Genomic DNA, 23,828 nt, shown 5'->3' with positions numbered 1-23,828 from the left:
AGCTACTCCGTAAAATACTATATGCATTAACTCATTTCACCCTGTTCACGTTTATCTTCTCTCTGCAGCCCATTCCACTATCCCAAGTTGGAGACACAGGCAAATCATGTAGCCTGAGAACTAACAAGAACTGGCCTCTCCTGGTTAGTGCCCCACAAGAACTGCAGAGACTGAGCTGTGAGCCAGGAAACCCCCAGTACAGACCTCCCCCCTGCCATGATCACACAGCTTGGCCTTAGGCATGCCCCCACCATCTCCACCAGCCTGTTTAACAAGGGGATCATATCACTGACCTACCTTGTAGGGTTCTTGTAAGAACTGCAGGGTACATACCTGAAGACGTCTCAAGTGCTACATAAAAAGCTGGCATTGTAAGCAGCCACACCTGCCAAAGCAGCCCAAATGGGCATGCAGAAATGAACTCCAGCTTTCGCGCCCTGAATATGCCTTTCAACTGACAACAGTTCCTAGCAGCTTGCAAAATCTTTAGACACAATTGTGAGCCTCTCTCACCTGAGGCCCTCCATCTTGTACCTCTTACTCTGTGCTATGAAGCTGCAAACCTTTCGGTTTGGTCCCAGTAAGCTGGTCAGATTCTCACCTGTCAGACACAAGCAGGGAGACAGTGCAAACGAAATCTAAACTGCAAACACTGGAGTCCCCTTCAGAAAGAGATCAAGGAAAGAGCTTTGCTAGGGAGCCTGCAATATTTCACTTCCCTTGAAGTTCCCCACTGCCCTCTCCCCACTCCCGAGCCCCCCACCCCCGGCCGCCTTCCCCAAGGGCTCACCAATCTGTTTCGGTTTTGGAAGCTAATATTAGGTATTTTCCCTCGCGGGCGACGCAATTCAGGCGCTCTCGGGCGAGACATGGCTAGGCTCACCAGAAGAGACAAGTTATACATCCTGACACAAGATGTATGTTTACTTTTAAAGAAAGGTTATATAAATAAGGGTTCTCTAAAGACAGGGCCTTGAGCATTATTGCATAAACCGAAAAAGAGGGAAGAAACAGGAGACGGGGAAGTTAGGAATTATTATTTACTGTACTCAACTTAGGAAAGGGGGGAAAGGGAAAAAAGGGGTAGACAGGGGTTTTATGAGCTGAAGTTAATAAACTTGCATGGAGTGGAGCAAAGCATTATGGGGCTGGGCTAGAAGACCCTTGTGGTCCCTTCCAATGCTACAACTCTATGATTCTAGCCTTCTCCAACTTGGCGCCCCCCAGATATTTTGGACTATGACTCCTGCCAACCACCCCATGCTGGCTGGAGCCGGTGGGAGTTGTAGTCTAGAACACCTGGAGGGCGCCATGGGTGGGAGGGCTGGTGTAAAGCATGCTGTGGTCTCAGTTTAAGGACATAAAAGGCATGGCAAGCACAGGAAGAACACATGCGGAGCCACAGAAAGAAAAGAGTTCAGCGAAAGCATCCTCAGTTGACTGGAGAGCGGAAGCCAGACAGGAAACAGTGACAGTCCAGACAACAGGCAATGACAGGAGGGTGCCCAAAGAACTGCAGAAACGGGAGGAGAGAGGAAACAGACCTTGGATGGCACCAGCTGGGGTACTGGGAGGAAGGAGAAAGGGGAGGGGATGGCGAGGCAAAGCGAGGCCTGAGAGGGAGATGATGCAATGGAAGAAAATGCTGCTGCTTCCTTTCAAAGAATGTGTTGTGATGCATTATAAGGGTGCGCGGAGGTAATATTATGAAGGGAGCATCCAATCCATCAATAATTTTTTAATTTTATGTTGTGAACCACCCTGAGATCTACAGATGAAGAGTAGTATACAAATTTAATTAATAATAATAAGAAGAAGAAGGCAACAGAAGTGTTGTCGGACGAGGACCTGGGAGATGATGGTTCAACCCCCTCTACTCAGCCATGAAGCTCAATGGGTGGCCTTGAGGAGGCCTATCACTGCCCCTCAGCCGCACCTACCTCACAGGGCTGTTGTGGGGATTAAATGAGGAGTGGGGAGAAGCATGTACGCCCCCTTGAGCTCCTTGGAGAAAAAACTGGGATATAGATGCAGCAAATGATGACTCCAAAGCAACCTCAACTCCAGAATCCCCCAAACTTTCCAGGAAACTGGGGTCTGCCCAGTAATTCATCATTCCCACCGGATAAACAAAAAATCCACACGTTTTTTACCTACATCATACTCAAGGCCAGGCACAGGTAAACTTGACCCTCCAGATGTTTTGAAACTACAATTCCCATCATCCCTGACTACTGGTCCTCTTAGCTAGGGATCATGGGAGTTGTAGTCCCAAAACAGCTGGAGGGCTAGGTTTGCCTATGCCTGCTCAAGGCCAGCCAGAGTTGCCATGATCATCCGAACAGGACATAGTGACAGTTGCAGGGGCTCTTGGACTTGAGGACATTAACCTTTGTCTTGACAAATCCCACCTCTCCTCTCCTCGTCCCGCCTTACAGCACTTAGCAATACCCGGCGCGCACACAGAAGGTACCACAGGTAGACCAAGCAAATACATTGCCAACAACACACCTGCCCACTCGTCGTCTCACCCTTTCTTTCCTGAGCAGTGGAAGAGACGAAGAAGAGGACAAGAAAACCACCCTCACCCACCCTCAGAGGATGCTACAGCAAAAGTGCTGTGCCTTTCCCAGGGGGCATGGCAGTGTTGGAAGACATTGACTCCGGGGCTCCTCTGTCCACTGGGCGCCGCACACACCCAACCACACAGCCCAAAGCATTCACAGCCAAGCTTCACTTACGCTCCGCAGGGACGTTGTCAGCATGGGGTTTGGTTTTTGCTTCCTGGTTCCCAGGCTTTGGGTCGTCGTCGTCGAGAAGAGGGACATAGTCCGTTTTGCCAACCGTTTCCCCAACCTTGTCTTCAAATTTCTCCGCCTCCAGGGTGGCAATGAAATCTCGCTTTACTTCCTCCTCGATCTGTGGCTGCGGCTCCGTCAGGGCGTCCGCCAGACTCAGGTTGTGGTCAAAGTCAGCCATGGTTCACACCTTTGCGGACTAAAAAAACTGGGAAAGAAAAGGAGAGAAGAAGAGGAGAGGAGCCATGAGATAATTTTGTCTGTTGCAGTGAAGTTCATTGGGAGTTTTGGGACAAGCTGATCTCCCTACCGACGCAATCAGTCTGAAAAGTACAGTGGAAGAGACTCAACAGACTAAGTCAACGAGAATCAGAATCATGATGATAAAAGTCAAAATAATTCAGGTACCGTATTTTTCGCCCCATATGACGCACTTTTTCCCCTCCAAAATTGAAGGGGAAATGTGTGCGCGTCCTATGGGGCGAATGCAGGCTTTCGCTGAAGCCTGGAGAGCGAGGGGGGTCGTTGCGCACCGACCCCTCTCGCTCTCCAGGCTTCAGGAAGCTATCCGCTAGCCGTGGGAGACCCAGCTCTCCCAGGGCTAGCGGAGAGCTTGCCTGCACCCAGAAGCTTGGGGCGCACTGAGCTCCGCACGCCCCAAGCTTCGGGATTAGCGCAGCGCTCCGCTAGCCTTGGGAGAGCCACGCGGCTCTCCCACGGCTAGCGGAGACCTTGCCGGCAGCCAGAAGCTTGGGGCGCGCTGAACTCCGCACGCCCCAAGCTTCAGGATTAGCGCAGCGCTCCGCTAGCCGTGAGAGAGCCGCACGGCTCTCCCACGGCTAGCGGAGACCTTGCCGGCAGTCAGAAGCTTGGGGCGCGCTGAGCTCTGCACGCCCCAAGCTTCAGGATTAGCGCAGCGCTCCGCTAGCCGCACGGCTCTCCCACGGCTAGCGGAGACCTTGCCGGCAGTCAGAAGCTTGGGGCGCACTGAGCTCCGCACACCCCAAGCTTCAGGATTAGTGCAGAGCACCTGGGGGGGAAATAATTTTTTCCCCTTTATTTCCCCCCCAAAAAACTAGGTGCGTCCTATGGGGCGAAAAATACGGTATTTCCTGACCTAAACAGAGATGGGTGCACCCAAATTGGCTGTGCGCCAGCATTTTGCCAACCTGGTGCGCTCCAGCTGTTTTGGACTACAACGACCGTCTGGCTAAGGCTTATGGGAGTTGTAGTCCAAAATAGCTGGAGGGCGCAATGTTGGCAATGGCTGCTCTGACACAACATGGCTGATGATCAAATTATGCCTTTGTCCTGCTTACATGAGTTAACCATCTTCTGCAGCAATTTGGCTTTTCTGCCACATTCTGTCCACTTATACACAAGAAGGGGGAAAGGCTGACAAGCACTGGTTTCTGTTCCTTTTGCTCGGTACATGTCCAAGGACACTAAGCAAGACCATTTATCTGCAAAACGAAAACCTGGTGCAGGCAAAATGCTGCCCGATTACACCACTCTGATCTCTCTCTCTATATATATATATATGGTGCCATGTGGGCATATATCTGGGCAGCCATGTGGGAGTGTGCAACTACCTTAATGTGTTTACTAGATTATTCTGGTGAGAGAGTCAGGAGCGCATTGTCTGGAGCCAGAGTAGATCCCCCAATGTTTGTGATGGCTTGACAGCCCTTGGGGACCAATATCAGCCCCCAAAAGCAGCAAAAGCTCCACTGTGCCATATTCATAACATCTAGCTATTCAAGGACCATTCGGCGCTGCCGCCACTTCATGGCTCTTCCATTATGTATTAAAGTGGCTTTCAACTGCTGCGAATTTAGCTGAGAGATGAAACACAGGCATCAACACATATTAAGTTCAGATTTTGCTTTAAACCAGTCTTTTTTATATGTATAAAAGCACCATAATTGAAAATTGCATTTTAAATATTGATTTTAATTTGTTGCTGTTGTCTGAAAGAGCCAAGACACCAAAATGAAATTTGCTCAACCCAAAAAATACAAGCCATGCATCACCTGGCAAAAAAGTCTCTATTCAGAATTTTAGACACAGATCAGGCTGCCAGAACTGCCACTTATACGGGCTCACATAAGACTATCTGAATAAGGAATTATGTTCTCAGGAATTATGTGGAAAAGGCAGAGGAGAAGAGGGTATAGAAAGCCATCTCCAGAGAACACACTTCAGGCTTCTCTGCAAACATATGGAGGCTGCCAGATACTAATAATTCTATCTTCTTTCTGACTGGTTGGGGTCTCTCCTAGAGCCGTTGCTCTAATTTTTTTAATTGGAAATGATGGGGTATGTGATCTGCAGTCCCACACAAAAAAACTTAGCCAAAAGCCCCTTACTCTTGCTCCTCTCCCATGAAAGCAAATATTCCAGAGAAGCAACAGTTTGTTTTTATTACAATGATTTATGCTTTGCTTTACTTTACAATCAAGTTACTTCCAAGCAGTGTTAGAAACTCAGTTATATAAACTAGGCACCAAATGGCTCCTTATACCAGAATTACTGTTGCCAAAATGGCATGCCTAGTTGGCATTTTGGGCCATTTTCAGTACGACTTTTGGTTCTTGAAATTCATTCCGATTGCGCAGATAAAATATCACGGATAGAATTCTACAGGATGTGTTGCTAGTGTGTGAAAACAGTCCAGATCCAAAGATCCCCAGGCACGCACCTCCAGTTGGTGGAGATGTCAAGCGCCATATTGTCTCCCAGGCATCTTCACTTGGTTGCAAGTTGCCGATAGTGCAGCTGGTGAATTTTGAAAGCTGCCACCAAGGTAGCTTACAACAGTGGGCATGCAGTCAACAGCTCACAGACCAAAGTGAGGCTAGGACTAACTTCCGCGGGGACCCAGTACACAGATTCAAATGGCTCTCTAACAAAAGGATGAGCATCTTTCTTCCCCATTTGGAAGAAGTGAAAAAACCTTCTGCGACAGTATTTTGAGACTAGATCACTGAGAGCATGTATCTGCATTGGTGCTTTAAAAGTGGCTTAAGCTTTAGAAATTATTGTTGCTGAATGTGCTTTTGAGATGCTGTGGCATTTTTATTGGGGGGGGGGGCCACCTGAAAACACTGTGGACAAGGTGGGGAATTTTATTATTTTAATAAAATAATCCCTCTCCCCAAACTGGAAAAAAACCCCAGGTCATTAAAGTTCAATCTATTTCAAGAGCAAAGGGGAGGCAGGCAGGGATGAGCTCCAGCATCTTGCCTGCCTGCTGAATTCTAACCTCCCGTATGGAGATTACTCTTTACATAATGAGTGATGTATATCCTTCAAAATCGCGGCAAGGCCCATTTATCCCTTCCATAGAGGAGAGCCTGCAGCCTGCAGTTTCTGTCCTCAGATGACTCAGCTCATGTCAATAACCTCTTTTTTTAAGCCACTGTTACTTACACTGGAAGGAAAGCTTCCCCCAATGCCATTACCTCCTCACCAGCAGCCCAAGAGTTAACTAAGCCACTCCATTCAGTGCAACAGGACCAAAGCCATTTTTCGACCTAGGAGATCCATTTATAGCCAGAACTCCACCATCATTTCTACACCTCCTCGGGTGAAACTGATGTGATAAACCCATTTTCCCAGCTGATTGGTTATTTCCTAAGTTCTTCCTTTAGACACTACTTGTGCCACAGAGATCGGCGCACTTTCAAGATGTGGTACTAGCATGGACAGGAGACGGCCAGATTTCAGAAGCTGCCTCCTTCGAGCTCAGTGTTGTCAGGGTTGGAGACTAGGATCTCTCCTGGCCATATCTGGAGGTGCCACCAGGGACAGAAACTTCTGTATGCAAAGGACCCTTCCATAAACACTTGGGTGCCTCTACATTTAAAGGCTATGCAGACAAGAGGATTTAAGTGCCTCCGAGCCAGGGCAGTGCAAATATGAGAAAACCTGCCAAAATATTCTCATCTCAGAAGGTATTAAAGCAGGCTAGGGTAGGGAGGACACTCTAATGGGGAAGAGCTGGTACAACTCAATAACCAAGATCATTTAGCTCCTCTTGATGGCTCTTGTGCATCTTTGTAGGAGAGGATGTTGAAGAAAGGCAATAAAATTGATAAAGGATGGAGTGGCAGCGTGTACCCAAAGGGAAGAAACCGGGCCAGTTTCCATTAAGATTAAAGAGAAGAATTGCAGATGAGGGCAACAAACTCCCCAATGTCCAAAACCCTTTCACACAGAGGGAAGTCCAGAAAAGGACAAATGTCCATGCGCTCCAACTGCAGCAGATTCAGGCTGGGTCCCTGGAAAGGTTTTGGTAATGCAGGGAGTCCCCCAGAGGTACTGCAGAAGCTCCCTCCATGACTTCTTGTTTCTTCAAAGAACATACCAGATGGGTGTTCAAAAAATGGCTTAAGGGTCAGGCTATGCCCAAGATTCAACACATAGTTCTGAGTTGCAAACTCAACAGCCTCAGGGCATGAAACACAGGAAGGAGATTTACCCTTTCCTCATGTGTTGTGGTCACCATGAAAATCCACACACAGAGAAACTTTCTGTTTGGTATATGCACATCCTAGCCAACAGCAGCACTTTGGGGGGGGCCTTGTTATGGTGACCATGGGGTGGGAGCAAATGGTCAAATCCACTGATTTCCTCCCCACAAGCAGTGCCATTTGTGTTTAGTCTTAACAAGGCACTAAAGTTTGCAGAATCCCACCACCATGAAGTTTCAGAAGGGGAGACGTTCAATATCCAACTCCAAAGATATGGACTGTTTGCACCACACAACCAGGAACAACAGCAAACATCCCCAGGAGCAGCCTTGTCCCAAGAGGAGGAAATCCAGATGCACAAACCACACAAGATCAGTTAGACCATGGGGTCTAGAGGCCATGCATTTCCTGTGAGCCCATTCCAGTGCTTAAAACAGGCTTCCTCAACCTCGGCTCTCCAGATGTTTTGAGACTACAATTCCCATCATCCCTGACCACTGGTCCTGCTAGCTAGGGATCATGGGAGTTGTAGTCCCAAAACATCTGGAGGGCTGAGGTTGAGGAAGCCTGGCTTAAAACCACACAGGAGAAAGCACACAATATCTAACTTCACCTGACAAGATTGATTTCTGCTGGAGTGTGGGTGGAGCAATGTTCTCCCTCCACCACTGGAGGAAGTACAGCTGGGAATCACAACTGGGGAGAGTGCAGATCCACTCAGGTCCTGCTCGCAGGATTTCCATGGGCATCTAGTTGGCCACTGTGAGAAAACGATGCTACAAGATAGGGCACTGGCCAGATCAAGCTGCTGGGTTTTGAACTGTTGCAACTTGAGCACTTATTCCAGCAAAGGGATATGGGGATCTGTTCGCCAAGTGGGTGGGTATCTTTTGGAAAGCGTCCTGGATACCCAACACTAAGGGAAAGTTGCGAGAATATTTCAGCGCTTCCAGAAAACACAGGGCACTATTCTGTAATGGCGTATTAACTGCTGTGCCAGGTCAGCATCGCGAACTGAAAGGATTCAAGATGTGCTCATTAATGTTGTATTATGCTGCATCTTTTAAGTGGACGTCTCTGATGGCGTACGAAACTGGCAGGCAGGGCAAGTATGCGTGGCATAAACGGTACCCCGGGAAAGGGCAAGCCTGTAACGATTTAGGAATGACAATCTCGGGTACTTCTTGGGAGTTTATGTCATTGAGCTGGAAGTAAAGATGTTGCCTTGGCTTCCTTTCTTTGCGGAGCAACAAGGTTAAGAAATCAACGCAGTCCAAAACCGAAACATCCTACCAAGCTTAAAAGGTGATGCTCATCTCAAATGAAGCATAATCAACCTAAAGCCCCCCCTTTTTTGCATCTGTGAAGGCAAAAGCCCAGAGGTGTTTGTAGGGTAGTCAGGCAACTGCCCAAGACCTCAAGTCTGACCACAGGCTCCATAGGCTTCCACTATCCTAAACCAGATTCCAATTACACTTATACCTCAGGAGTTCATGCAATGCTATAAGGACAGTACTGTGTCCACTTCTGGGCACCCACAATTTAAGAAGGATGTTGACAAGCTGGAAGGTGTGCAGAGGAGGGCAACCAAGATGATCAAGGGTCTGGGAACGGTTGAGAGAGTTGGGTATGCTAAGCCTGGATAAGGGGAGACTGAGAGGACATATGACAGCCATCTTCAAGTATCTAAAGCATGGGTAGGCAAACTAAGGCCCGGGGGCCGGATCCAGCCCAATCGCCTTCTAAATCCAGCCCACAGATGGTCTAGGAATCAGCATGTTTTTACATGAGTAGAATGTGTCCTTTTATTTAAAAAGCACCTCTGGGTTATTTGTGGGGCCTGCCTGGTGTGTGCTTTTATTTAAAATGCATCTCTGGATTATTTGTGGGGCATAGGAATTCATTCATTTCCCCCCCCAACATATAGTCCAGCTCACCACAAGGTCCGAGGGACAGTGGACTTGTTTAACCTCATGCCACAATTGAGCTGTATACTTTAAATAAAAAACCTAATACAACCCTTCAGTTTGTCCCTTTTTTCCAGGTCTGTGCACTGCCGTCTTTTTTTGTCTTCCTTTCCCATATTTCAAACCCACCACTTACCAGACCCACTGTTTCTCTTCCCACATTCTTGCCCTTTCCAGGGTGTCCCTTATGTCTGAACTTCCACCCTCTTGCCCTTTGCATCAAGCCACTTCTCTCCTCAAAACAAAACACTTGAGTCCTCTTGCAAAAGAGTTCTTGTCTCCATTGCTTCGCTTACCCTGTATTCATCAAATCTCCCTCATTCCCTTAGCTTCTCCACAAAGATCAGGGGCAGGGACGCTCCACTGCGATGCTAAGCAACTGTGAAGCTATTAGCATCACCTCATGCAAGCTACTGGGAATAGAAAGCTTAGCTATGCTGAGATGCAAAGAGGTCCATGGAAAACCAAAGCTATCACTTGAAGGCATGATGGCTGGCACAGAGAGAAGAAGAGTTTGGATTTGATATCCCGCTTTATCACTACCCGAAGGAGTCTCAAAGCGGCTAACATTCTCCTTTCCCTTCCTCCCCCACAACAAACACTCTGTGAGGTGAGTGGGGCTGAGAGACTTCAGAGAAGTGTGACTATCCCAAGGTCACCCAGTAGCTGCATGTGGAGGAGTGGAGATGCGAACCCGGTTCACCAGATTGCAAGACTACCGCTCTTAACCACTACACCACACTGGCAGAGGAACCCCTCTGCTCCGTGCAGTCTGGGTTATGGACTTTAACACCTGCAAACATCAGGCACTTCAGGGAAGGCCGCATCCCTGAGCCAAGGCTGGCCAGGGAGTCCCCAAACCTGGCTAGCCGCCAGGAAGATGGGAAAGGGCCATGGTCTTCACAGTATGCCTCCACAATGGAATTTCTCCACTTTGCCTCAAAATATGTTAGACTCTTGTTCAGCTGCCTGGAGGCAGCAAGGCAGGCTGAAATGTCCAAGTTAGAACTATGGCGGATCTCTTTCCTTAAAGAACTCTGTGTGTTTGATATAGTGTATAAATATTATATACTCAATTCAGTATATAAAGTAGACCCTAAGAGATTCTCAAGTATATTTTTCACTTTAAATGAGGTGAATGTTTACAGAAGAGTCTTTACTATAACCAAGATATAAAAATGCTTCTCCCCCCCCCCCAAATTATATTCTGTTTCCCTCTGGAGGCAATCAGCAGTTCAGGTGAAAATTTCCATGGCATCTTATAACCTTAGGCAGCCCAAAATGACATGCACTGAGAGAAAAAAACTGTCTATTGAAAACTCCTTATAGAATTTTTGCTTGAAAAAGTAAATGAACTTATGATAGCTGGGTTTGAAGATTAAAGAAAGTATTGGTTTCTAGAAAGTGGAATTTTTTGTTGTTAATCTTGGAGTGGATGTTTTGAACAATTTTCTATGTATAGCTGACAGAAGAAGAATATGAAATTCTCTTATTTTCTTTCCGATTGTTTCTTTCTTTCTCTCTTTTATTCCTTTCAGTTTGTGCTTTTATTTAGATTAGGGTATTTTTTATCTTTGATAGAAAGATATTGGATACCAACCTGTGTATTTTTTTAAAACGCTAATAAAATCTATTCAAAACAAAAATAAAAATGTCATGTAACTTAATACAATTCCATCTTCAAAACAGTGTTTCTAGTATCATAGTACATTATAGAAGACTTAAAATGTGCTGAACTGGGGAAACTTGGGCTCCATTCTTCTTTAGTACAGAGCATGAAACCCTAAATTAATGCCACCCAAAAAGAATGTTTGCTGATCAATGCTAAAACCTACACACACATCAAGAGGGAGATAAGCGCCATGTCAGTTTGAGTTTGCCTTTTAAGGAACCCAATTAATTATCCACCTATTTCCCAGAATATTGGCACTGATCTACACAGCTAGTCCCCCAAAGGACTAAGGGGGAGTTGCCAGAGATTCTAGTCTGTCAACAATGAAACAGAACATTTCGCCCAAGGAGACAGAGGTGAGAAGTTTACTGCTGATAAAAAAAGAATGTTTCAGACTCCTGGAAAAAGTGATGGTTCTTCCCACTCTATCTGTCTGCTCACTAATGCACTAGGAGATAAAATGGTTTAATGAAGTCTGTCTGAGTGCTGAGATTTCTTCTTGTTAATCAAGAGACGGAAAGGCATTCAAGGCCAAGCTTTTTGTTTTGTTTCAACTCATTTCTAGATCTGAAGATTCCCAGACGCCCAATTAACAATTCTTTCTATATAAACTCCCAATTTCCTCTGTTTGACAAAAAGACAGGGAGGGAAGGATATTCCATTAGCATTTTATAAACTCTGTTTGCCAAAGCGAATATCAGCTTAAGAGAATGTCTCCTTTGTTATTTTGGAAAGCATAAAGACTCTTTACCTTTTTATAAGACCAAACTATTAAGATCTTATAAAAAGGCAGGAAGCAGTTAAGACGGTAACATGCCACGCTCATTATACTAGAAGCAGGACTTGCAATTTCCAAGTGGTAATTATCAGTTTTTCATTCATGGCACTTGCAAGAAAAATGGGAAACTATCAAGTTATACTAGGTTAACCACCCAGGTGGGTCTTGAACTGCCTTTTTTTGCTGCTGATACACCCTCAAATGTCGCATTATTTTAGAACTTTCCTTACTGAAAGCCTTTTCATGGAAGAGACCGCAAGAATAATCTAGTCCAACCCCCTGCAATGCAGGAATATGCAGCTGTCCCATACAGGGATCGAACCCACAACCTTGGGGCTATCGGCACCACATTCTAGAGATGATGGCAGAGAATGAAACTCTTTCATAAGAACATAGGACCAGTCCTGCTGGAGCAGATCAATGGTTTACCCAGGCCACCATCCAATTCCTCACAACTGTCAACAAGCATCTCCTGGTACGGCTGGCAGATATCCTTGCCTGAAACCCTGCAGAGCCGCTGCATGCAGTGTAGACAGTACAGAATTAGATGGACCAACAGTCTGACTCAGTATGGAGGCAGGTTCCTATATCCACATTGTGGTGGTGGGGCACTAGGGGGAGCCAGAGAGACTCTCAGCAATGCTCCCGCCTCCTCTCCTCGACTGTGTTCCGCTGCTCTCTCACAGGCCTGGTACCCATAAGCTCAGCAGCAGAGCATGTGTCTTGCATGCAGAACCTGTCCCAGGTTGAATCCCCGGCATCTCCAGGAAGAATTGGGAGAAGCCCCCACCTTGCAGAGCTGCTGTCCAGAAGAGTGACTAGTGGGGTGCCACAGGGTTCTGTCTTGGGCCCGGTCTTATTCAACATCTTTATCAACGACTTGGATGATGGACTCAAGGGCATCCTGATCAAATTTGCAGATGACACCAAACTGGGGGTGGGGGTGGCTAACACCCCAGAGGACAGGATCATACTTCAAAACGACCTTGACAGATTGGAGAACTGGGCCAAAACAAACAAGATGAATTTTAACAGGGAGAAATGTAAAGTATTGCACTTGGGCAAAAAAAATGAGAGGCACAAATACAAGATGGGTGACACCTGGCTTGAGAGCAGTACATGTGAAAAGGATCTAGGAGTCTTGGTTGACCACAAACTTGACATGAGCCAACAGTGTGACGCGGCAGCTAAAAAAGCCAATGCAATTCTGGGCTGCATCAATAGGAGTATAGCATCTAGATCAAGGGAAGTAATAGTGCCACTGTATTCTGCTCTGGTCAGACCTCACCTGGAGTACTGTGTCCAGTTCTGGGCACCACAGTTCAAGAAGGACACTGACAAACTGGAACGTGTCCAGAGGAGGGCAAAGCCAGTCCATGAAATAAACAGAGCAAAAGGACAGTAGCCCTCTCCTCCCACTGGTGTCCCCACTCCCCCAAAAAACCCAGTGCACTGTGGCCTGCTTTCTTGCATATGAAGGCTCCATTGGGCTATCACAGGTAATACCTGCTGACGGATCTATCCTTCCAGCAGGGCAAACTAAGAATGAAGACCCTCAGAGAGCAGAGAGCAGTCTTTTCTAAGCATTTGACAGCAGCTATCCAAAAGAGGGAGATGCTTCCCCCTCTAGTCTATCGGCAGCACCTTGGAGAGAATTAGGGACTTGTTGACAGGCCTGCCAGCCGGCACAATGACAGCCAAATATGAGTACAAAGAGCACCATTAGCAAACGCCTCGAATGCAAGTGGATGCACTCACCTCTCAAGGAGACAGAGACGGAGGCAGGCTGGCTGGCTGGCCGAAAACCTTAATCCACCTTGACAGCCCTCCAGCACTAAAGAGCTTCTGCTGCACAATGCAGGTACTTGTACGGCAACAAAACAAAGGGCTCCCAGAGGTTAAGGGGTGCTCAACAAAAGAGGCCTGCTTTGCAAGGTTTGCTTCTTTGCAGCAGGCCTATCAACAAGCAGAAACCTTGGGTCTCTGCAGGCAAGTCCTCCATCTATGGAATTAAGACATGCTTCTTGGATGAAGCCATACCCGCAACGGAAAGAGCTTCATTGCAGAAAAAGACTTTAAGAAATAAAAAGCATATTGGGGGGTTAGGGGTTGGACAGTTGTTTAGCAGCAGCTGTTCACCATGCCTATCATTCAGGTGCTCCCATGCTTCTTCTGTAACGTTTGTAAGCAAAACTAAGTGGGGAAATTACCTGATTATCATTCCAGCTCAATATTATTTGCTTCTGCCTTTTGAATCAGCAACAGGGAGGAAGGAGAATGGTCAGGGATGATGGGAGCCGTAGTCCAACATCATCAATATTCATAATGACTTAGCAAAACAAGGCAGTAACAGAAATTCAAAATATAAGGCAAACAAAATAGACATTTAAAATGCCAGGGAAGATAAAACGGTTTAAAACTGGTGCTGAGAAAAGATCTCAAGGGCGGTTCACAGAATAAAATACAAGATAAAACACAAGTAAATAGTTAAACCAAAACAGCAAAACAATAACCCCACCTTCCCACAGACACATTTAAAAGGCTGTAGAATATTAATCAGAAGGAGCCTGCTTGAAGAGGACAGGCGACCCTCTCCAAGGATAAGTCCTTATGCGGTCCCCGTGACTATAAATCAGGATTTTGCAAGCTAGCTCAGCTTGCATTTTTTATGCCTGCCACAATTTACTATCCTTGCTGGGAAATTTTATTAATTTATTTATTAATTTATTAATTTTATTTATTTAAGTGCAGAGCGCACATCACCCTGGTGAAAACTTGCGGACTTTTTCTGAGAACGTGAAACTCTTCAAAACCAGGCGTTTTTACCACACCCAAGGACAGGCCAGAATCCCCACGCAAGACACCCCCCTCCCCCAACAAGGGCTTATTGTTAAAAGAAATATGTTTTCTCCATTTAATGCAGCTGTAGTTTTAAGCCCATAGGGAGAAGCTTTTGACAGAGCTACAGCTGGAAACGCTATTGTTTCCTCATGCCACCAAGGCTCAGAACCATTTCCTCTGTTCCAGATGCCTGGGAAGGCGCCCCTTCCGCTTCCTTCTAGGGCTTTTATTAATGACCCTGAAATACTTTTGACTCAGTCTTTTTAAAGTGCTCCACCCCTAGAGCCAGGCTTCCTCTACCTGGCAGCCTCGGGATGCTTTGGACTACAGCTCCAATCGACCCCAGGCAGCACGAAATGGAAACAATACAATACGATACAATATCTTTATTGTCATTGTCCCATACAGAGCAATGAAATTGAAAAATCCACGTAAGAAATTCAAAAACCCCCTAAAAACTCTGAAACCCCATTTTAAAATACAATCTACTATAGAGACTCCTTATACTGCGTTTAGAACCAGAATTGCACTGGGGTAGAAACTGTTTCTCAGGGGGCTGGTCCTAGTCTTTATTACCCTATACCTTCTTCCAGAAGGCAGAAGCTGAAAGAGATCATTTCCGGGGCGCGCACTATCCTGCGCTATCTCTGCAGCTTTCTTATGGCACCTGGAAGCGTAGATTTGATCCAAGGTGGGAAGAGTGCACCCAATTATTCTCTCTGCAGTCTTTACAACCCTGGACAGCATTGTTTTTTCCCTGGCCGTGCAGCTCCCAAACCACACACACACACACACCATAAGTTAATACACTCCACAGTACAATGGTACGAGGACGAGGTTGGCAAAGGCAAACCAACCCCAGCATAAATCTTGTGTATCAAGAGACAAGTCCCCCTTCGCTGCAGGAAACCTGCCCGTGTTGTTTCCAGAACACAGACGTGGCTGCTTTGGTAGCTGTCACAAGCAGATTTTAAAATTATTTCTACAATGTGGTTTTGAATATTGTGCGTTTCCAAGGAAGTCAGCACACACACAATTTTTTAAGATAAATGAGGCTTTCAAAGAGCACTCTCATCAAGATGCGATATGAAGTTCCTGACTGGCACTAGACAACAAAGCAAAACCTGTCCGAGCTAAAAGGGGGTACGTCCATTTCACATTTTAGGTTTTGTGAAACAACCGGCAAAATGTTTTCGTGAACATGCCAGTTGCAAGCAGTACAGCCTGGAAATTGCTTCTAGAAGTGGCATGCTATAGCACCTAGAAATCTGATGTTTTTACACAGCCCTCTGTGAAGCTGGCATGTTTCTCACCCCCCCCCCCATAAAGCTGGCACAGAAGAATTGGAAAAAGAAAAGCCCTGAGTTCAGGGTTTTGTTTGACACCTAAACAAAAACCATGAAAGGAGAAAAAGCTGAATGGAGATGAACTTTTAACTTACTTGACTCTTGCTATATAAAAAAAAAAAATTAGCTGGCTGTGTCACCCCTAAAGCTTCACGTTGTCAGCTAGCCATTCACGTGGGCACAGTGCCAGCTGTTTAGAGCCTATGTAAATTCCACACCCACCCAAAAGAGTTCAGCAAGAATGAGCACTTTTGTCCTTCCTCTACATTCCCGAGCCAGAGTAACCCCACCTCAACCACCATTTTGAACTCCCTAGAAAAGGGGATTCTGCTATAAAAGTGGCTTATCTGGAGGTCCCCAAGCAAGCAGTCCTTAACGTCCTCTTAAGTTTCTTCTTCCACTACTACCTCCTATCAAGGCAAAAGCACTCAAGTCTTTCTTTGGGTGGCTGTATAGATATTCCAGTAAATATTTCACTGCACCAAGAACCAGCTGCTAAGTTTGCATTCTGCAGATCAATGCAACCTTCCCAAAACATGAAGAAACTTGACAAAAGAGGGCTTAATGCTTTGGTGTTGGATGGTGTCTTCCCTTGTTTTTCTTTTCACTTTCTGATAAGGATATTCTCTAGGGAAGAGAAACTAACAGGGATTTTCCTCTCTTTTTACAGAAACAAAACAACACACACACACAACCCCTTGATGTTAATAAAGCACTTTCATTCTGTTCCGTAGATAGCCTGCTAAGCCACGAACCGAAAAGGGGTGACCAGCAGCTGTTCCCATCAGCTGCTTTCCTTTAATAGTACAGGCATCAAAAAGGAAAGCAGCTTCCATTGAACTAAAAGCAAAGCCAGGGAATAGCGTATTAGCCAAAAGCCATTTCCGTAATGGGACTACGGTTTTTATCATCAATCAGAGGGACCCAGATTAAACTTCTGCCTCCTCTCATTCCACCCTCCCTGGATGTGACTGGAAGAGAAAAACAGCAGCAGACTCCATATTTTAGGAGTATCCAGGAAAGTGGCCCCACCCAACAAGATTTCAGGGGCTTTGGGCATGGTGGTGTGAAAACACACACACACACACACACACACACACACGGTGCTCCCTTTCAATTCAGCATGGTCAACTAAGACAGCTGCACTAAGCAGATGGAAGGGGTTCACATGGGCCCTCCTGTTTTCAAAAGGGATTATTTGCAAGGAGCAAAAGCTCTGATCCACTCCTTTGCATGTGAAATAAAACTGGGCAATCTCGTCACAAGGTGCACGGGCGTACCTGCCACTCATGCTCCCCTGCCAGCTTTCGACTGCCAGGAACCAGAGTTGGAAGTTATTTCTTAGCACACAAGTTGTGGATAGCTCAGTCGGTGCAGCAGGAAACTCTTAATCTCAGGGTTGTGGATTCAAGCCCCACATTGGGCAAAAGATTCCTACATTGCAGGGGGTTGGACTAGACGACCCTATGAACTCCTTCCCCCAGAGGTGTGTCTGAGACCTGCATTATACAGTTTTCATTATACAGTGGTACCACAGGTTACATACGCTTCAGGTTACAGACTCCGCTAACCCAGAAATAGTGCTTCAGGTTAAGAACTTTGATTCAGGATGAGAACAGAAATTGTGCTCCGGCGGCAGGAGAATCTGCCTTAAAGCAATCTGGATTACTTAAAACTAAAAAGCTAAAACCAACCTATCTAAGCTTCCCTTTTAAGCTGCAAAGGGATGCGCTTTGCAAAGGGTAATATCTTTTTTTTTTTTAATAAATTTTTATTAAGTTTTCTTTTACAAATAATTCGTACAAAATGACTGGAAAAATCAGATACCAGGAAGATCACAAATTCATCGAGGACTGGGGAAAGTTTACGGATTATCTGAAAACTATATGTGATGAACAGACAACGCTAGTGGGTTTTAAGGAGGCTTTGTGAGAATACAAGGTATATTGTAAAAAAGAAGCAAAGGGTAATATCTAATACAGTGGTACCTCAGGTTACATACGCTTCAGGTTACATACGCTTCAGGTTACGGACTCCACTAACCCAGAAATATTACCTCGGGTTAAGAAATTTGCTTCAGGAAGAGAGCAGAAATCATGCTCTGGCGGCGCAGCAGAAGCTGGAGGCCCCATTAGCTAAAGTGGTGCTTCAGGTTAAGAACAGTTTCAGGTTAAGAACGGACCTCCGGAACGAATTAAGTACTTAACCCGAGGTACCACTGTATACTGAAGATGTACCTATTTACCCCAGCCTTTGACACATATTCTAAGCGCCCAGCCTATTCTTGTGACTGCAGTTTGCCTTAAACTGTTTTTAATGCTGTACTTCACACTGTTGCAAACCACCCCAGAATATTAAGGTGAAGGGCGGGTCATTAGCTAAATGAAACCTCCATGTCTAGAGACAGCACACCTCTGAATACCAGTTCCTCAAGGACAGACAGTGGGGAAGAGCAGTTGCCTTCTTCATCTGGCCTGTGAGCTGGTCACTGTGGGGAGCAGGAAGCTGCACTTGACAGAAGGCTCCTGCCCTGTTCTTTTGTATATGTTTTTAGGATCCACCTTACTTCTACAACTGCAAGTTGTTTTAAACTGTTTTTGATCTTGTGTTTTAATGCTGTAACCCACCCTGGGACCTTGGGTGGGGTAGAGGGCAGGTAATAATAATAATAATAATAAATAATAATGATGATGCAATTTGATAGTTATAACAGCTTTCCTTTTCATCCATCCAAATGACGGATCCCTGACATGGTGCCAACATGTGGGGAGAAAACTAAAATGGGCTTCACCCACTCACAGAGGTCTCCTATGAGCCCCCAGAAACTTCTGCGCAGGCCAAGGAGGTATAATGCAAAGAATTGTGCAGGGGCCATGCTCATCTTCTCTGTATCGTTCCAATTTTAGTATACGTGCTGCCGAATTTACATGGTTTTAGCAGAAAGGTTATAAAGAATTAAGTAAAAATGGATTGTTAATGGGTCAAAGTGTAAAATTTAAGGTCAAACTGCGTTAAGATAAATTATAGAACAAAATCTGAGAAAGAGGGAAAGGACTTGCTGAAACAGCTAATTGAATTAGAATACAAAAAAGGGAGGTGTGAGGAAGTCGAGGAAATAAGTAAATGAAAGATAAAGATATGAAAATATCGGATGTGTTTTGTTTTTTTAAAAAAATGTTTTTGTTTTTAAATGTTTTTCTTTTTTTATTGTTCTGCTGCACTGTTTTTTTATTGTATTCTCTTTCATTTTTGAAGTATTGTAACTCTTCTATTGTTTGCTTTTTCTTTTCTTTTTTGTAATTGTTAAACTTTAATAAATATCATTTAAAATAAATAAATATATAATGCAAAGAGTTGTGATTCTTGCTTTTTTCTGCGTATGTTCTGTTTTAATTCCTTCTTTAGCTAACGAAGGGGTGGAAGAATGAGGAGGCTCCAAATAGTCACACAATCTTGACTCTTAAGAGAGGATCCTGGGAGGATTTTCAGTGAGCTAAATCCTAGATCTGGGCAGGGTCATAAGGCAGGGGAGCCCTCCCTTCTCTCAAAGGGGCCGTAGACGTCAAGTGTGCAGGTGAGCATTGCTCCTCTTGCAGAGAAGGCTCTCGCCAGCATGTTGCTTTGGCGTCGCCCCGCTCATTCAAGAGACAGCAATCCTTAAAAGGAGGATTGCTCTGTGCGTTATGGCTACTTACCAATTATATCCACTATGTTCTGATTCAGAAATAGGCCAGTTTCACTGAAATATCCGGGGGGGGGGGTGTTACATGGGGCTGCACTTTGCTCTGACTGATTGAGAGGGGATACAAAATGTCTTAATAACCACTGGACATTCACACAGGGGCAGATCTACTATGACACTAATGAAGCTTAAACTTCAGGGCCTCTGATCCTGGAGGGGCCCCACAAGCCACATCTAGCAGACCCAGTTTGAGTCTCACAACAAAAAATGGATTTGTTGTTGTTGTATGTATTTAAAAAATACCAAATAAATTTTAAAAATTAAAAAAAATTGTCCAGTAGCACCTTAGAGACCAACTAAGTTTGTTCTGGGTATAAGCTTCCGTTGGTCTCTAAGTTGCTGCTGGACAATTTTTTAATTTTTTTCCCGACTACGCCAGACCAACACGGCTACCTACCTGAATCAACAATACCAAAGTTTGACAGTCGGTAGCACAGGTGTTATAAAGGAGCTGTGTTGCGGTAAATTAGCTGTTCTGCTGTGGCTAGTAAAACACACACACCCCTTTTAACAGAGGTCTAGATCCTAGAGGAATAACAGTGAGTTCATGAAAGTACTTAAGTGGATACCAAAAACACAAACTCACATAACATTTGTGGTGATCTGTCATGGAACAACCCCACTGAAGCAGTTAACTTCTCTTCTAAGCCTCATTGCAGCTGCTAACCACAGGGCCCCACAATGCAACGAAACTCCTGCTTACAATTCCCCACAATGCTGTTTCCTTATGCTACTCTCTGCAGGTATAATGATGCATCAACACAGTCAGGACAACATATTCCAGCTATGCGCACAAAAATGAGTCATCTGGGGAGTTGCACTTAGAAATCAAGTTTCTAGTCCCTCAGGCTTCAAAGCACCTGGGCCAACCCTTGGTGAGATTTCAGGCAACAGCAGGGTTGGCTGAGTACAGTTTCCAGTAAAGTCAAAGGCTTCAGCAACTTACAGAATTATCACAGGCAATTCTGCGTAACAAGCCATTTGTGGTACCTTCTGGGGTGGGGTGAATAACATGTTGTGGGATTCTGCACAGCAGATATTGCAGTGAATGGATTTGGTTAAACAGCAACAACTACATACGCAGCATTTTATAGAACAGCAGAAGCGAAAGAAAAGGAAATACGGCTTTTCCATCAGACTCTCCTCTTAGATGGAGGTGTTAAGTGTGTCTGCCCTGTGATCTGCAAGAGAACCCAGTTCTACCAAGAGGTTTTCTCCTAATTAGATTCCATGTGGACTCGCTCAGCAACATTTTCATTTCCGGCAAGCAGTGCCTGTAAGAGGCATCATTAACAGATGTGATGTGCCCTATCTGGCTCTTCTGCTTTGCTTTGAACATATGTGGCACAGATGTCCCTCCTATCTATATTGCACCAAGGTGACAAAACTATTAACTGCGCAAGTAAATTTCTACACCAAGGACCAAAGCAAGCAAACTGCTTAACACAAACATGGATTTGCTTCTGATATTGCTCAGGAGGCCCTTAGGAAGAACAGATCCAAAGCAACAGAAAGCCCCAAAGACAACTCAAGGCAAACGAACCCTGAAAGGGTGAGGTAGCGGCATATTTCATTGGCAAAGATTCCCCCAAGGGACTCCTACACACGCCAAGTCAGCACTTGAAATGCTGTAGCAAAATGACCTCATCTTTGTCTACTCCTGCGATGGCCAGATGAGCCCCGAAATGCTACACTGCTAAGTCTCCAGCTCCAGTTCTCTCTGGTCTTTGCCTACTGAAATTTGAATGGTTCTGCACCAATTGCACGTACAGTCCAGCTACCTAAAAGGCAAGTAAAACATTTCTTCCAGTAGGGAGCTTTGATTAGTAGGCCAGGTTCAAGTGTCTTGCATTAATTTACAAGGCCTTAAAATGGGTCCAGAATATCTTAGGGACCCCCTTGTTCCCAGCTTGATCAGTGAGATATTTGGTGACCCCCTCATGGCCTGTAGTCACTAGAAGCCGTGCAGTCAGTGTGATGAACATCCCACCCAACTGAGATTAAACAGGCCCCCTCCTTGCCAAACTTCAGACCCATGACTTAGACTTCCTTGTTCCAGCAGGATTTTTTTGGTGTATTTTTACTGTTTCGTTACCCCATTTTACTGTGGGTTGCTCTGTCTGTACACCTCTCAGAAATGGGAATAATTAAGCAGTATATAAATGTGTCTGCTAACAAACAAACAAACAAACAAACAACTTCTGCAAAATAGAGGAGCAAGATGGGCTAGCAACTTTCGGGTGCTGGAACAGCCTGCAGATACTGAAATAGGCAATGCAGTGCCTATAACGAAAAGCAGCTCTTACCTTAAGCAGATAATCCCTTAGTGTGTCCTGGATCTCACAAACCGCTTATCTGCAAAATAAAATATTTAAAAGAAACAGCTGCAGAGTTTCCAATAATTTGCTCTTGTTTCAGAACACACATAACCCTGCTAATTTGTTTGTCAGAGGAGCCTAACCAACCTAAAGTGCCTTCCTTTATCATCCGTGTCACTGCATTGTCTAGGATTGTCTTGGCCACGTAGCCTCCCCTCTCTCAAGAGACAAGAGAGTCATTAGGATACTAATCCAGATCTAGGAGGCTTCTTGCGCACCATTCAATATAAACTTCAATTAAGGTAATAGCCTAGATAGTATCCCATTAAGGAAGGCCGAAGCAATGAAACGCTCCAGACTTTGCAACAGCGTGGAGCTCTTCATCACGCAGAAGTGAAACCCGGCTAGAGTGAGCGCACACCCATTTAATTACTTGCACAATTATTTCTCATCAAGTAAACAATGATGTAATCAGAGAGAAGGTTTAGCACTTCGCACAGCAGTCAGGTGTCTCTAACTCAACTACACAACAGGTAAAACCACGCTTAACCAGACTAAAATAAAGTTTGAATTTAGCAACTTTGAAGACCCACCCGCTAGTGGGAACTGCGCTTCCCAATGCAAAGCCATACGGATGGAATGGCCAAGGGTTCAACAAACACAGCTCTAGACCCATTTAATCCAAGTTGTGCCTGGATAACTCATCTCTGAGTGGCCACTACCAGTCAACACTCAGCAAGGAATGATACAAATGGGTTGTTTCGGCGTTTTATTTTTATTATGTATTTTGTGTTTTTATATTGTGATTTTATCTTGTGAACCACCTTGAGATCTGCAGCTATAGAGTGGTATAAAAATATAATGAACAAACAAACAAATGTTCTGCCAATCTTGCTATCTACATGGGCTCCACGGATGATAACACCAGACACAGCCCCACCCAACACATCCTGCCACCCCCATCCGCATTTACTTAACGCTAAGTGGAGGTGCAGCACAAAGCCCTGCCCACGCTACATGTCGGCAGACATGCAGAAGCAACGGCCAAGGCTAGAATGCGCTCACATCACAAGCAGAATGTTTCTCAGCAAGTGCCCAGCGTTGCAACACTGAGGGCGGGTCACAGAAGCAATTAAATGTTAATCAAGCACATTGGAAGTGAAGCCATGCTCGGGGCAAATGCCAGTATTAGAAATCCACCAGGTGTCGTGAGTGTTTTGTGACTGGCGAAACTGTGGCCACTGATCCAATTGTGACCAGGTGGAGATCTCTGGATGCAAGGCTGGCGACTAACATCTCCACGTGGCTGCTCCCTCCAGCTTTCTTAAGCAGGTCAGCAGAAGAACTAATTTATTGCATTTATCTCCCACCTTTATATCCAATGAGTCCATGGTTCACCCCCCACCTCATCTAATCCGTACAACAACCCTGTGAGGTAGGTGAAGAGACTGTGAATGACTCCAAGGTGACCTAGTGAACTTCAGGACTGATTGGGGAATTGAACCCTGATCTCCCAGGTCCCTGTCTGACACTCTAACCACTTGACCACACTTCCCTCCTAGAGTCCTTCTGCTATGGGGCAGTACTATAAATTAAGTAGGTTAAATAAATATGAGGAAAGCCTAATGTAACTTAAGAGAAGGATCTGCAATATTTTCCTTGAAACTTGCGTTTGTTTTATACTGGTTTCTTTTATTGAATATTTAATGTGTTGTTAACTGCTCTCAGGTTTTTCCTTTAAAATATAAAGCAGTATAGAAATGAAATTAATAACAGTAATAAATTCCATTGGAGGGTAAATGGCACCTAGACATTCCGTTGTGGCCACCATAACTTAGGTTTAAGGTAGCATTTGGTGATTAGTTTATATATATGAGTTTCAAACACTCAA

The 23,828-nt window shown here is 45.2% G+C and overlaps 1 protein-coding gene and 1 pseudogene across 13 annotated transcripts in view; both read right to left on the bottom strand.

Annotated features, from left to right (window-relative positions):
• The window catches only part of MAP4 (microtubule associated protein 4), a 205,236-nt gene that overhangs the window by 144,379 nt on the left and 37,029 nt on the right, over positions 1–23,828 (bottom strand). For 12 of the 13 annotated variants that reach the window (XM_053409372.1, XM_053409377.1, XM_053409380.1 and 9 more), the window contains exons 2-3: positions 21,926–21,974; positions 2,742–3,006 (exon numbers count right to left, since the gene is read on the bottom strand). In XM_053409372.1, the coding sequence (XP_053265347.1) occupies positions 2,742–2,979 (238 nt within the window). In that variant the 5' untranslated portion in view covers positions 2,980–3,006; positions 21,926–21,974. The remainder of the gene's footprint in view (positions 1–2,741; positions 3,007–21,925; positions 21,975–23,828) is intronic. The other variant, XM_053409373.1, reaches the window with a different exon arrangement.
• LOC128398585 (uncharacterized) lies at positions 18,738–18,804 on the bottom strand (annotated as a pseudogene).

The sequence above is a fragment of the Podarcis raffonei genome, chromosome 12 (assembly GCF_027172205.1).
Source record: "Podarcis raffonei isolate rPodRaf1 chromosome 12, rPodRaf1.pri, whole genome shotgun sequence".
NCBI lineage: Eukaryota > Metazoa > Chordata > Lepidosauria > Squamata > Lacertidae > Podarcis > Podarcis raffonei.
This window is presented reverse-complemented; position numbering and strand designations above follow the sequence as displayed.